The 14,554-nt window shown below is 38.2% G+C and overlaps 1 protein-coding gene across 5 annotated transcripts; it reads left to right on the forward strand.

Moving 5' to 3' along the window:
- Positions 1–224: 224 nt before the first annotated feature.
- LOC118274841 (serine protease gd-like) lies at positions 225–9,424 on the forward strand. 5 transcript variants are annotated; one of them, XM_050697095.1, is made up of 11 exons: positions 225–364; positions 839–1,048; positions 2,160–2,530; positions 2,598–2,705; positions 3,324–3,441; positions 4,719–4,781; positions 5,362–5,475; positions 5,561–5,647; positions 6,429–6,602; positions 7,310–7,469; positions 9,181–9,424. In XM_050697095.1, exons 1-11 carry the CDS (start codon positions 338–340, stop codon positions 9,384–9,386), a joined length of 1,638 nt encoding a protein of 545 aa, XP_050553052.1. In that variant the 5' UTR covers positions 225–337; the 3' UTR covers positions 9,387–9,424. The 5 variants fall into 5 exon arrangements, with proteins under 5 accessions (XP_050553052.1, XP_050553055.1, XP_050553056.1 ...); XM_050697097.1 differs by having other exon boundaries at positions 237–364; positions 887–1,048; XM_050697098.1 differs by lacking the exon at positions 5,362–5,475.
- The last annotated feature ends 5,130 nt before the right edge of the window (positions 9,425–14,554 follow it).

Genomic DNA, 14,554 nt, shown 5'->3' on the forward strand with positions numbered 1-14,554 from the left:
AATTTTCCTTATAAAGGAACATCTATTCAGACAAACAAACGAACAAAGACGCCATTTTGTATAAAGTTTTTGTGAACCTGTTCTTTCAATCCTAAACAAACCCGTTGAGGCATCATCTGTCATTGGAATTTATTAAAAACTAGTTTTAAACTCGATAGGTTTATAGTTCAAAATCCTTTGTTTCCTTCACCATGACTTCCTTGACCCCTGACATATTATTTGTAATATCTTTTGAAAACATTTGTGTGTACGAAACGACCGAGGGCGACCGCGTCTGTTGATGATCGATAAAAAGCAAAAATAGTTCTTATTGTTCGTGGCATAAGTTTAAAATAAAATGAAGAAAATGGTGATTGGAATAAAGGTATTCAATCTCTTTGTGTTGTGTATTGTGTGTAAGACTAAATCAGATCAGTGTAATATGAAAACAATAGGTTCTGTTAAAATAGGAAACAGTATACTTTGAATAACTGATACTACTACTATTATATAAAATAATAGGACTAATTTTATTTATACAAACACTTCGTACTGCCTCAAACATTTTTTCTCCCTGTTTTAAACCTTCCCTGGACTTCCCCAAATAATTTAAGAGCATTAGCTAAATCGGTCCAGCCGTTCTTAAGTTTTAGTAAGACTAGCGAACACTAATTGAGTTTTAGATATACAGACTCACACATAACTCTAGATGAATGTCTTTTTAGGAGAGATTTAAAAGACGTAATGAATGATGAAGTTTTGAACTAAAAATACGTGTGCAAACATACATAACACACTGCTAATCATCATTACTTAAACCAAAATAACTTGACCTTTAAAATAACATTTCTGTCAACAGATTGCAGTTCTTATCCTTCTGGTGATTATATCAGTATCATATGAACAGGACACCCCAGTGTATCCGTCACCATGCCCACGTATCTATGAGTATGAACCACCAGAGACTGAGCCAGACCTCTGGTCAGCCGTTGTCCTGATATCGACAGATAGCCTTTTGTACTATTTATGGCTAAACATTGTCTTGGATCGACCAGCCTTGCATTTGAGGGTAAGATACTTTTAACACATAAGTAAAGATTAATTGAGTTTCAATGAGTGTGTATGATACCAGTCTTAGAGCTAATAGTGGAACAGTAGGTACCTACAGTTTTAACTAAAGATTCAAACCTACGAATTAATGGTGATTTCCCAGCAGAGATGTGCTATGTAGCTATGCTACGAAGATGTAATAGCTAGGCTGTAAAACTATGTGACCGTTCCTACTTAGCTGTTGCGAGGAATATGCGATGTGTCATAACAGGGAAGCCATCGATAGCACGCATTTTTCCATATAAAAACAATACATATACAATGTGATAGGGGCGAGACTTCTAACCCGTTAAGGCTGAGTACTACATCTAATTTTATCTACAAAAAAAATAATATGGGCGGTTGAACCCCTAATTGAAAATATTGAAAAATAGTGATTTTTTCGGTAAAAATAATTCACAAATGATTTTTTTTCTCACCAAAACATTATCAAACATATGAAAAAAGTAATGAATTAGTTAGCCAAGGTTATTAGCTACCGTTTGTTGTTTTTTTTTTGTTTCTACGACGCATACAACCTTTGATATCAAAAAAAGTAAAAAAAATATTAAAATAGCCATAACTTTTAGGGGAGGGGATTCGGCCACTTCGACCCCCAACTTTTGTCGATAAAATTAGGTGTAGAACTCAGCCTTAACGGGTTAGAAGTCTCGCCCCTATCACATTGTATAACATCACCCATAACCATCACACCTTAGCTAAATGCGTTTCCACCGCTGCTAAGATATATGTACCAATGAATCTGATTGGTGGAAGCCAAACGCATCTATAGCAACGTAGCATATCATATACTGGAGTTGAGGACTACCCAGCGGGTTTACCGGGGTTCCGGCTCGAAAAGCAGGAGTAGGAGCGGGATGGTTTTTAGTCAGTAGGAGTCTGACACTCCCTTATCGTCCGTTGAAGGCGGGAAAAGTCATTGGCATTTCCCCCTCAAAAAAAGCATATCATATATCTGGTGGTAAAGCACCTGTGCAGTAAAATTACGAAGTTAAGATGTGTAGCCTGTATTACAAAATTGGTGACGGTGAATTATTTTAATGCAATAAAATATTTCTTTCTGTTTGCAGAATCCAATAGGAAAAGTGGTCACAAAAAACAACATTGATTTCAGAATTGAGAGTGACATACGCGTATTCCCTGGTCAACCTATCCCACTGCGCTTCTCAATTAAATATGATCCTACCAATGGTGTCCCAAAATTAAAGGCTATAAGGCTCAATGGGAAGGTGATTTGCAAAGATGACACATTGGAAAATACTGCAATCAAACCTGCTAAGATAATGGAAGAGACCACTGTGTCGACCACAACCTCTGCTACTATCTCGAATATAAATACTGGTCCCGATTCAAATTATTTTATGCCTTTTGAAGAAACTCCTATTGAAACTTTCAAGTTTAACAAAACTTTCCTAGAAATGACGGGAAACCTCAACCTACCGTGAGTATCAATAACAATTTTGTGCCAATTTTCATCAAGATCCCATCAAACGATATTTTTCTTTCAGCTGGGTTCAGTCATTTGGAAGTGAAGTCGGTGGAGTCCTTACAACAACCCAACGGAATCCTTGGACAACAATGAGATCTGATACAGACGAGGTCGAAGACTATAGAGGGTAAGTAAGGCCTGGGGCCTTAGTCTGCTATTACAATTGTGTCGAATGGTCGATCATTGAGGAATGCAAGAGGAGCTATGTAGGTTGTATAGCTCCGTCTCTCTTGCACTGCTCAATGATCGATCATTCTGACACAATTGTAATAGCAGACTAAGGCCCCTGGACTAGAGGCTCAGAGCCAAATATCACTTAGCACTTGTCCACAAAGAGAGTAGAGAATAAAATTATATGGGATTGTCGTAAATTTTAACTCTTGTCAGTGTCATCCCCATACATTGAGTTTTCTAATCTCTGGGTAGACAATCCAAATGCCACTAGGGTATTATGAGTTGAGTTTGCGTGTTGAGTTTATTATGCTATCGTACGTAAAAATTTTCCGCTCTTTCGAATGCGTTTACTCTAATGGCTCTACGATGATATTTTTGGCGTTTATACATTTTCCTAGTATTCTTTCGACGACCGACGAGTTTAAACGGCTCTCCTGAACATTTCATTTTTTGTCGCTTATACCCTATTTCCTTTTAACCGTCGATATGCAATCGATAGTACTCTTATTAGTACCAATGCAAAGCCTTCTATTCAAATGTAACATAGACTCCTATTTAATTATATTTGCAGTTACCGTGTTGATGAATTACATAGTTCAGAGACATATCCAAATGGCGGAGACAGTTATTTTATGTACAACCCTCAAGGCAGCTACACACAGGCGCCACAACCAGGAGTCGTAGAACCGGTGAGATTAACACTCATAGTAACTGACCACGCAACGTCACGCCTTTTATCCCCGAAAGGGTAGGCAGAGGTGCACATTACGCCATACACCCACTTTTCACCATTTGTGTTATAAGTCCCATGTAATAGGGGGTGAGCTTATTGCCATATACCGGGCATAATTCCGTGCTACTACTGGAAAATTTTTCGAAAAACCGAAAAGTCCCCAGAAACTGACAAATTCATAGAAAATATAATTTTAACGTTTAACATACAAATGGCGAGCTATAGAGGGTCTTTTTTTGATGAGGGAAAATCATCCAATGACATTTCCCGTCTTGAGCGGAAAAGAATGTTGTGGCGTACACTCTAACAAGTGACAGATGACAGAAGTCGCACAATAGAGTCTATCGACGAGCATAGTTAATGGATGACGTCACAAATATCCTGCATCGCACATTTGAACGTTTACATGCGAATTAATACGGATAGAAAATCCCAACGGACAACAGTTGGGCAGAAAGGCCAGGCTGATCACCTCGCCTGTTCGGAAGATCCTCTTTTTCTTAGGGAACTTCTCTGTTCCCTAAAATGTCAAAGCACCGCATTCGTACTCCTACTTCTAGCCGGAGCTCGAACTCGCTAAGTTATCCAGGTTCTTGGGCATCAGCCCCACTGGGCTCCATTTGTGTTGGGCTAAACTAAAGGGTTACGCATACTCAGTGTTTCTTTGCGAGATCGAATCAGGGGCCTTAATGACTATTACAATTGTGTCAGAATGGTCGAAACTGAAGTGCGAGAAAAGCTGAACAACCTACACAGCTCCGTCCCTCTCGCACTGCTCAGTGATCGCTAAGTTCTGACCAATTGTTAGCAGACTAAGCCCCCTGGGCTCCATTTGTGTTGGGCTAAACTAAAGGGTTACGCATACTCAGTGTTTCTTTGCGAGATCGAATCAGGAATGACGAGATTCTCAAACGAATAAAAAGCATTAACCAGATGAGCAAATAACAGCACGGTTGGTGCGGTGGCTGGGCAACTGGCTGCCGTGCAACGGGTAGCGGGTTCGATTCTCGCACGGAGCAACTCTTGGTGTGATCCACAAATTGTTGTTTCGGATCTGGGTGTCATGTGCATGTGAACTTGTATGTTTGTAAATGCACCCACGACACAGGAGAAAATCCTAATGTGGGGCAAAGTTTAAAAAAAAAAAAAAAAAAAAAAATTGAAGGGGCAGCCGGTGGGGCACACTTGCATCTATGTTTATAGATACTGATGATGACGTATTCAATCTTGCAGCCATGTGGTACTCCGACAACAAAGAGCCAATGGCCGTGGAGGGCAGCGATTTATAAACTTGAGGTACGTAAAGAACTTCAAACAACAAAACACTGAATTTTTGCGGACATATTACATATGTGTAATAAAAATTATAGATATTGTACTAAGCATACTTAACAGTAATACATTGAACGCCGTGGTGGTCACCGGTGACCGACGTTAGCGGAGGATTTGCCTTCAACAGTTTTCTATTGGCAGTTAAAGACCTAGTGGACTCGGTAGACGAAAATGTCAACTTAAAAATTGTCAAATTAACTTTTGAACCATTTTTAAATGTAATTTTATTATTACTTTCGTGAGATATACTAAATTAATTATAATGTTATCGGCTTATTCACGTAACTGTTTGACGAGGAACTTAACTAGTTTCAAGCCATGCTAGAGGCTCATATTCATGAGCAGCATTCCGCGATACACGACGCGGCGATTGTCGCGCTGCTACTGGTGACTCGAGTTTCGCGCCTATCGCGCCCTCTGCCTGGAATGTATGAATATGAGCCTCTAGCATGGTTTGAAACTAGACGAGTTCCTCGTCAAACAGTTACGTGAGTAAGCCGATAACATAATAATTATGTTTAAAATGTGTTCTTCTATTTTATAGGGAGAGAACCACTTTTACGGGTGTGGGGGGTCCCTAATTTCCCATAGACATGTCATCACTGCAGCACATTGCGTTCTTATATACGGAGAAACCAACGTAAAGAGTCTCTTCAAGGTCTATCTTGGAATACAGAATTTGCTAACTTCAATAGAGGGAGCGCAGAGTGGGCTAGTAAGTAAGGACTTTGTTTAATTGACAGGGCGGTAAACGTGCAGACGGATCGCCAGATGGTAAACCAACAGCGCTGTTCATGGTGTACACCCGCCAAACCAACAACAGAGGAGTTGTAAGTGCGCTGCTAGCTTTGAGGAGTTTTAGGTCGCCGAGACCTACAGAATGCAGGTCGCATCTCTGTCAATAAGTTATAGAGAAAGGCTTATGTTCAGCAGTAGAAGGTTTGTTGCTGAAATGGTTTGTTGATTTGTTTTTATGGTACAATCCGGTAACGAGCTTGCGGATCACCTGCTAGTCAGCAATCGCCGCTGTCCATGGACACCCGAAACACCATTGACATTACAAGTGCCGTTGCCGGCCTTTTGAAGGTAAGGAATTTAAGGGTTGTTGGGGAATCGGGGATTGGGAAGGGGGTAATTGGGCCTTCGATAACCTCACTTACACAACGCAAGCGTTGTTTCACGTCGGTTTTCTGTTAGTTAGGCCTATTCGTGCCGAAGCATGGCTTTCCCACACTTGTCATCAATTATCTACAGTTGTAAGTAGATGTGTTACGTAGAAGTTGCAGTCATATGGACCCATAACATAATTATAATAATTATGTATGCAATCTGACCTTAAAAGGGGCCATCCATTAATTAAGTCACACGTTAAGGGGGGAGGCTTAAATTTCGTGACGTCACATTTCAATTATTATAATCGAACTGTTAAAACACGAACTTGGAACTATTATCGAAAATTTAAAAAAAATCTAGATGTAATTTTTTTAAATGTGACGTCACACTAGGTAGGCGGAGGTCTCACAGATGTGAACAATTGTGACAAGGACGGGGAGGGGGGGGGGGTCATTCGTGTGACGTAAGCTATGGCCCTAAATGTCTCATTAATTTCAGGTACAAAGAATTATAAAGCATCCAGAAATTTCTTTGACCGACAATATACATAGGGATAACGTGGCGATTCTGGAACTTTCTGAACCCGTGAAGTATACAGAGTGGGTGAGACGTGTTTGCCTCTGGCCTAGACAATTCACAGAGCTAGAAAGCGTTGTTGGAAAGACGGGATGGGTACGTATAATACGTTTCAAAACTGCCTAATTAAGGATTAATTGAAATAAATGACTGACTAAAAGAAATAAATTAAATGTATATTGTCAAGTCTTTTATCCCCGAAGGGGTAGGCAGAGGTTCACATTATAGCACTATACAATGACAACCCCCTTTTCACATTTTATATTTTAAGTCCCATGTAATAGGGGTGAGCCTATTGCCATATACCGGGCACATTTCCAGACTCCGTGCTACTACTGAGAAATTTTCGAAATATCGAAAAAAGCCCAGCAATACTTTGCCCGAGTGTTACTACTGAGAAATTTTTCAAAAACCGAAAATAGTACCCAGTACTACTTCCACGAAACGAACTCGAGATCTCTTGCCCGGCAGTTGCACTTGCAACCACTCGGCCAACGAGGCAGTCAATATAATTTAATTATAATAAAATTAAGGCATTATTAAGGGCGGCCGTACACGGACTGCTCGAGCAGTTAGCGGCTGTGCGAAATACACAGACCGCTCGAGCGGTCGGCGTCGACTGCTTGAGCCGTCGGTTGTTGACTGCTCGAGCAGTTGGGTAGCGTGTACTCAACTGCTCGAGCAGCGAATGAATGGCTATAGTTCATCGCGCAGTCGCGGTTTCAAGCAGTCGGTTATAACTGCTTGAAGCAGTCCGTGTACGGCTGGCCTAAGATTTAATTTCTTATTTTTTACTATTTTAGTTGTTAGGTTGGGGTTTCACAGAGAAGTATGACGTGACAGGAAATGCTCACGCAGTCGAGATGACGGTACTGAGTACTGAGGACTGTGTTCGGTCCAATCCGGTTGCAAGACAATTAATCCCAAGTAATAGTAGCAAATTCTGCGCAGCAAGTAACGCAGGTGAGTTTTTAGTAATCTACAGTTTATAAATATACAGTATGGAGATCACTCATATAACTTAAACTAGCTACTTCCGCGCGGTTTCACCCGCTCTGCTCGGCTCCTATTGGTCATAGCGTGATGTTTTAGCCTATAGCCTTCCTCGATAAATGCACTATCCAACACAAAAAGAATTATTCAATTCGGTCAAGTAGTTCTGGAGATTAGCGCGTTCAAACAAACAATCAAACAAACAAACTCTTCAGCTTTACAATATTAATATTATAATCTTTATATATATAATTTTTCTGTAAGTGTGTATATCACTGAACTTCTCTTAAACGAGTGGACCGATTTTGATGAACTTTTTTGTGTGTGTTCAAGGGATCTGAGAATGGTTTAGATTCACAATTTTGTCCGCTGGACAATGTTTTTTTAATTAGTTTTTAATTTATTAATTTATTAGTAGTTGTTGATTTTGAAATGTTTTACATTGGATCCGACAGACGGCGCTACCATCGCAGTGTCAAATATTAATGACGTTAGATATTGTCATAACATTTGAATAACAATTTTCATCAAAAAGGTCCAGAATGTTTTAGCTTATTAAAAAAAGTTTAAAATTTTCAAATTAAAGACGTGTAGACAGGACAACGTCTGTCGGGTCCGCTAGTAATATAATATAAAAATATGTCGGGTTTTCCTTCCTGACGCTATAACTCCAGAACGCACGAACCGATTTCCACGATTTTGCATTCGTTGGAAAGGTCTTGGACTCCGTGAGGTTTATAGCAAGAAAATTCAAGAGAAAAGCAGGAAAACAGGGAAAATCATTGGTGGCGAAACGGAGTTCGCCGGGTTTGGCTAGTATAGTATAGATGAAACTACAAGTATTACTAGTCTGCAGAAGCATAAACCAACTAAATATTTCAACGAAAACAGAAATGAAATTTTCAAGCAAAATAAATAAATTAATTAATCAAGTATTAAATTCTGTATCCATGTTCCTTGTTCACAGAAGAGCTGTAATGTTGTAGGTTGTCTAGAAATGTTACGGACATGTGACGCGGCTGTTGCAATGCCGTATTTGTAGAGTGTTGAAATTAGTTCAAAGAGAAGAATGCACTTTTTGGATTATCTACTGGGCCTATTTCACTCACTTTTCGTATAATGTTAGCCAAGATGATAACAAATATGTGGTTTTAAATTAAGTTAAGAGGTCTCCCCGTACGGTATAAAGCTGAAAATTTTTGGTTTGTTTGTTTGATCGCGCTAATCTCTGGAATTTCTGTCTGTATTGTATCTGTATCCATAGATTATTTATCTGTCTGAATCTGAATGGTCATAGAATTAATGACGTTGCATCGCTAACTCCTATTCTTAAATTTTTATTTTCTTTTACGACATATTATTAATATTTTTTCATTACTAAACTGACGAATTAAATCGATTTTTAAATTTCATACCCCTATTTATGATTTACTAGCTACTTCCGCGCGGTTTCACTCGCTCTGCTCGGCTCCTATTGGTCATAGCGTGATGTTTTATAGCCTATAGCCTTCCTCGATAAATGCACTATCCAACACAAAAATAATTATTCAATTCGGACCAGTAGTTCCGGAGATTAACGCGTTCAAACAAACAAACAATCAAACAAACAAACTCTTCAGCTTTATAATATTAGTATAGATGATATTTTCCACTTATAGGCTGTTGATGTGGTATTTTCTAGATTCGGTATGCTGGGCGGCGAGTACCGGCAGTGGACTGTACTTCAAGCTGGGCCAGAGGTGGCACGTACGAGGTGCCGTGAGCCACGCAGTCAAATCCAAAGATCCTGCAAAGGAAATGTTAAGATGTGATCCCACACAAAACTTCATATTTACGGATTACGCGAAATATTTACCGTGGATTCGTTTGTTTACTTTTGATTTGTAATTTTATTTCGTCAAATATACGAGTAAATTGTTTACAGACCTTTTAGTTTTTATTTGCATGCAACATCACACCTTTTATTTTTTTGAGGGGGAAAATCATCTAATGCCTTCTCCCGCCTTGGGCGAGGCGAGAGAAAGTGTCAGACTCTTACTGACTAAAAACCACCCCGTTCCTACTCCTGCTTTTCGAGCCGGAGCCCCGGTAGGTAACCCACTAGGTAGTCCGCAGCTCCGGGGTAGTCCGAACGCTTCGCCTCTAAGAGCTCGCTATGTCCAGGTTTGTATAATAATATGAATATACAATGTGATAGGGATAGGATAGATAACCCCCCATATAATTTTTTTTGTTGATAAAATTAAATGTAGTACTCAGCCTTAACGGGTTAGCAGTCCCACCCCTATCACATTGTATAATAATATTTGTTAGGGCACGGATCATATGATGCTAAGCAATCGGGACGCCGCCCATGGACCCTGTAACACTAGACCCTTTGGTGTTTAAGAATTTGAGGATTCAGGATGTGTATTATTTGCTAATCGTAACGGATTACTAGAAATGTACTTAGGTATTCCTGTACTGTTCTAAAAAATAAAAATGATAAAACATTCCAAACTATTTTAGCTAATAATTATTTTACTCAAATAGGTATGCTTGCGTTGTGTTTCGGTGTGTGAGTGAGGTTACCGGAGGCCCAATTCCCCCTTCCCAATCTTCCCCATCCCCATTCCCGAACAATAACCCTTAAATTCCTAACTCCCAAAAAGCCGGTAACGCACTTGTAAAGCCTCTGGTGTTTCAAGTGTCCATGGGCGGCGGCGATTGCTTACCATCAGGTAATACGTCTGATCGATTACCGGCAAGTCCCATAAAAAAAAAAATGTATGCAAGTATTTTAAAGTTCAAAAAGTATCGTCATTTTTCTCTTTTCAGCCAATAAGAACTTATTTCACAACAAAATTACTTCGCTTAACTGAACTGAGAAGCTTCTTGCTAGTGTTATCCGTCGACACTAGGGATGTGGCGATTTACTTATCGAATTTATCGACATTTTGTTAACCATTATTATCGATACCTATTATTATTTCGTTTCATGTTAAATGTGTTATAGAACATTTTTTTTATTTCAAACTCCAGTTCAAAAAAGTGTGTTTTATTTTTATAAATTTTACGACTTAAAATACTCAACAGTTCTTACCATCTTGAAAGGTTTCAAAATAAATTTCTTTGGCAAAAATGTCGAGAATTTTGCAAAGGATGTGATCACTAAATGTAATATCGAAACCTTTTGCCTGGCGAACAGAGGTGTACGAACGGAATCCATTGTATGTGGCTGACAAGTTGACGGGTCCATCGGAAATGCAATTTTCACGTACTCGCGTACTTGGATTCTATAGCTGTGGCCTGCCGGTGTTGTGGATCCACTGTTCACCTGCCAAACCTTCATAAACTACGATTTAGTTTTACACAATTTTGACGTGGCCCAAATTGTGAGGTTAAAATCTGTTTTTTATATTTTTTTGTGACAATATGAATATACGGGGTGTAAACGGAACGCTCTTAAAACCGCATACGGGAGACGAAAAAAAGTAGTTTATTTTTTTTATTAAAGAATTCAATGTTTATTTTATGTAATAATAGTTGTAATCAACTGCTTAAGATTTATGTTGCATGAATAACACGAAAACTAAAACGATTAAATTATATATAAAAAAAACATTTTTTGGGAGAATTCCGATTACAGTCTGTGTGTGTTTTATTAGGCAGTGGTAAGCGGAAGTGTTTCTATTAAATGTAATATTATATAACTTGTTCTGACTTTTAAAATCGTGTGATTTTGAAAGTTACGTTATACCTATATGTATGGTGAGTTATCCCAAATTTGTATACTATTGATAATTTAAAAATTATAATTATAATTTGCCAACCCGAATATCAAACCGCTATATCCCTTACAACACACCCTATTCAAAAACTATGAAATAATTCACCAATAAATATCGATAATCGATTTCATTGCATCAGTAACATCACTAATCTTTCGCAGCTAATCTTCCATCGACATTCTGAGACGGATGGAAAGCGTCTGATCAGAACGATTAGCGACCGCACTCTCTAAAACAACACACACATCAATAAAGAACCTTATCACACTAGAAATAAAACCTAATATCTATTGTTCCAGACTTCAAGAAATATACTGCTAAAAACTATTACAACCATTCAAGTTAGAACTCTAAAGTTTAAGTTATAAGGTTGAAAGTTCTTTGATCTCAACACAAAGAACAGACTCAAAGCTCAGGATACGATTTTCTTATAAGTTGTCCAGTATAAAATGGTCTCTGTATCGTAAACAGATTCTTTGAAAAGTTGTTAATTCAGTGGATCTAGATAAGCTGGAAAGTCTTTCAGTATTAATTACTATAGTTTTAATAATTTAAACCGCCTTTCTTCCATTAATGGGAGGGATCAATGTTTTTATTTAATACTGGGACTAGTTTTAATTAGTTAGCTTTTAATATAACGACGATATTTCTCGAAGAGGTTAGATTATTGAATATTTGTTACGAATCTTACTTTAAAGATTTGGTAAGTATAATTAAATAGAAAGGTGTCCCACACCAGGATTTTCTCCTGTGTCGTGGGTGCGTTTACAAACATACAATTTCACTTGCACATGACTCTTAGACCCGAAACAACAATTTGTGGATCACACAAAGGTTGCTCCGTGCGGAAATCGAACCTGCTACAAGTTTCGCGGCAGCCAGATGCCTAGCCACCGCGCCAACCGTGCAGTCAGATACAATATAGGTATATCTACTTAAATTGTTTTAGGGGTGAAAAGGTTGAGGGGGCCTAAAAATGTAAAAGGCATTGGGTGAAACAGGATAATTACCTAAACCACCATAAAATGGTAACAATAAAATATAAAACACCAGCGGCGCAAGAATCGAACCCGCGACACGTTGCACAGCAGCCGGTCGCTCAACTATTGCGCCAACTGTGCAGTCACCAAGTCCCTACTTAGCTTTCCTTACCTTTCTCATTAATTGTTTTATTAGCAGGCATTTTGTGTAAGATCCGACCTACCAAATCCCAATGAAATGTTACCAAATCCGTTATTTTTGACGGTAAAACAAGAAAATAAATAAAATAGTCATCTTAACCTTAAGCCCATCACCATCGGAGTAATCCTAAAAGGTTCGACACAAGATTCTTATTATTTTCTACATATTTCTACATTTTCATGAAAAAACGTTACTTATTTGAGAAACATTTTGGATAAATAGGTAAGTATTTAAGGTATTAAACTGAATCTAATCCCCGTACTCAGAGTAATTTAATGGTTACTTAACCCACTCGTTAGCAATTGTTTTTGGAACAAATTAGTTACTCAGGAATAGTTTAAGTAATCATTAAATGTCTCTGAGTACGGCAGTTAGTCTTTGATTATAGTTAAACTGTTTAAAATACGATTTTGCAGCAGTTTAGAACACTTTCCGTGGGTATCGTCAGAGCGTAATCTACCAGCTTCTGCCAGCAGCTAAGCCCGCGATTTCATGGGATAAAAGTGTCCTATGTGCTAATCCAGACCATAATAATGCTACTATTCCAAATTTCATTCCGATCCCTTCAGCCATTTTGACGTGATTGAGTACAAAATATACAAAAACATTCGCATTTATAATATTAGTAAGACTAGCTTCTGCAAGCGGTTTCGCCCTCGTTCTCGTAGCATAAAAAGTATTCACCCAAGTCAGCTCATAAAATTAAATCATCATGATCATCATCAAAATCCGTTTAGTATTTTCAGCGTGATTGACGGACAAACATCCAAACAGATAAACTTTCAACGTCACGCCTTTTATCCCCAAAGGGGTAAGCAGAGGTGTACATTCACCATTTGTGTTATAAGTCCCATAGCTTTCATATTTATAATATTTATAATATTAATGTGATTTATAATATCAATGTGATGTACGTAGCTCCCTATTACAACAGTTGGTCCATAAATATTCAGTAGCAACTAGCAACGAAACTGAGCACAATTTGTCTCCTAAGTTTGAACCAGTATCTCAGTCAATTTGCTATTTGACAGCTAATAAAGCTTATCAGTAGAAAACAGTGGTCGGTCGCTCCGACCCAAATGTATGGAGTGTTGACGGATTGTGATCGATCATGGAAACACTGCTGTAATAGTAGGACGTTCACCTTTATCTTGGTACTTTGGTAATGTTAAGGAATTAGGGATTTGTTGGTTAATAATATAGACTATGTAGATATGCAAGTCATTTTTCTGTTATAATACAAGGTGTAAACGGAACGCTCTCAAACCATTCAAACGCTGAAAACAGGTGATGGTAATAAATGAGTTTTATTTAAAAAAAAAGGAATTCAATGTTTATTTTGTGTAATAATAGTTGTAAACTGCTGATGTTGCATGAATAAACGAAAACAAAAACGATTAAAATTAAAAAATATTGTATAGGTATATACACCAAAAAATGGTAGCGTCTTTCGCTTCCGTTTACAACACTGTTTTTTTGTCTGGTATAAAAGGATTGACCATAATATTATACCATGTATGAATTTCCAAAATTTACATTGATGGCATGGATTGATACGCTTGCTACATCAATAGCAAGCGTGTCACTCCATGCCACACTGTCCACACTCCACACTGTCACGGAACACAACATCTTGAAACACGACCACAACCTAAAATTATGATTATTTTAAGGAACAGTGAGTAAGAAAAGGAATATTCTAAGAAAAGGAATATCCTCCGACTAGGCGAGGTGATAGTGGGAATTGTCTATCCATATTTATTCGCATGTAAACTTCATATTGTGCGATGTAGGATTTATGACGTCATCTGTTCTTCGATGACTCGACGACTTCAATACACATTTCTTCAAAGTAATTGGCACGGTATTGTGTAAAGGTTCGTTATCACTGGTCTAGTCCATTGTGAAATACTACTCTGATCTCGATGCTCCACAATCAGATGCATTGCGTCTCTCGGAAATTGAAATTATACTGACATGCTCCATGCTTTCAGAGATTTGTACGGACAGTCTCGTTTTGAGAAATTTAATGGTGAATAAGATTACTAAGGTTTTTGTTTAATATAAAACTAGGTGTAGCAGACGGGTCAGAAATAGTATAAA

Source organism: Spodoptera frugiperda, chromosome 11 (genome assembly GCF_023101765.2).
Source record: "Spodoptera frugiperda isolate SF20-4 chromosome 11, AGI-APGP_CSIRO_Sfru_2.0, whole genome shotgun sequence".
Lineage (NCBI taxonomy): Eukaryota > Metazoa > Arthropoda > Insecta > Lepidoptera > Noctuidae > Spodoptera > Spodoptera frugiperda.

Bases quoted from the DNA above. Each gene is read 5' to 3' on its own strand.
- LOC118274841 (XM_050697095.1), top strand. From the start codon at position 338: ATGAAGAAAATGGTGATTGGAATAAAG. The intron at 365-838 runs GTATTCAATCTC...TTCTGTCAACAG, and splicing joins AAATGGTGATTGGAATAAAG to ATTGCAGTTCTTATCCTTCT. The intron at 5,648-6,428 runs GTAAGTGCGCTG...CATTAATTTCAG, and splicing joins AAACCAACAACAGAGGAGTT to GTACAAAGAATTATAAAGCA.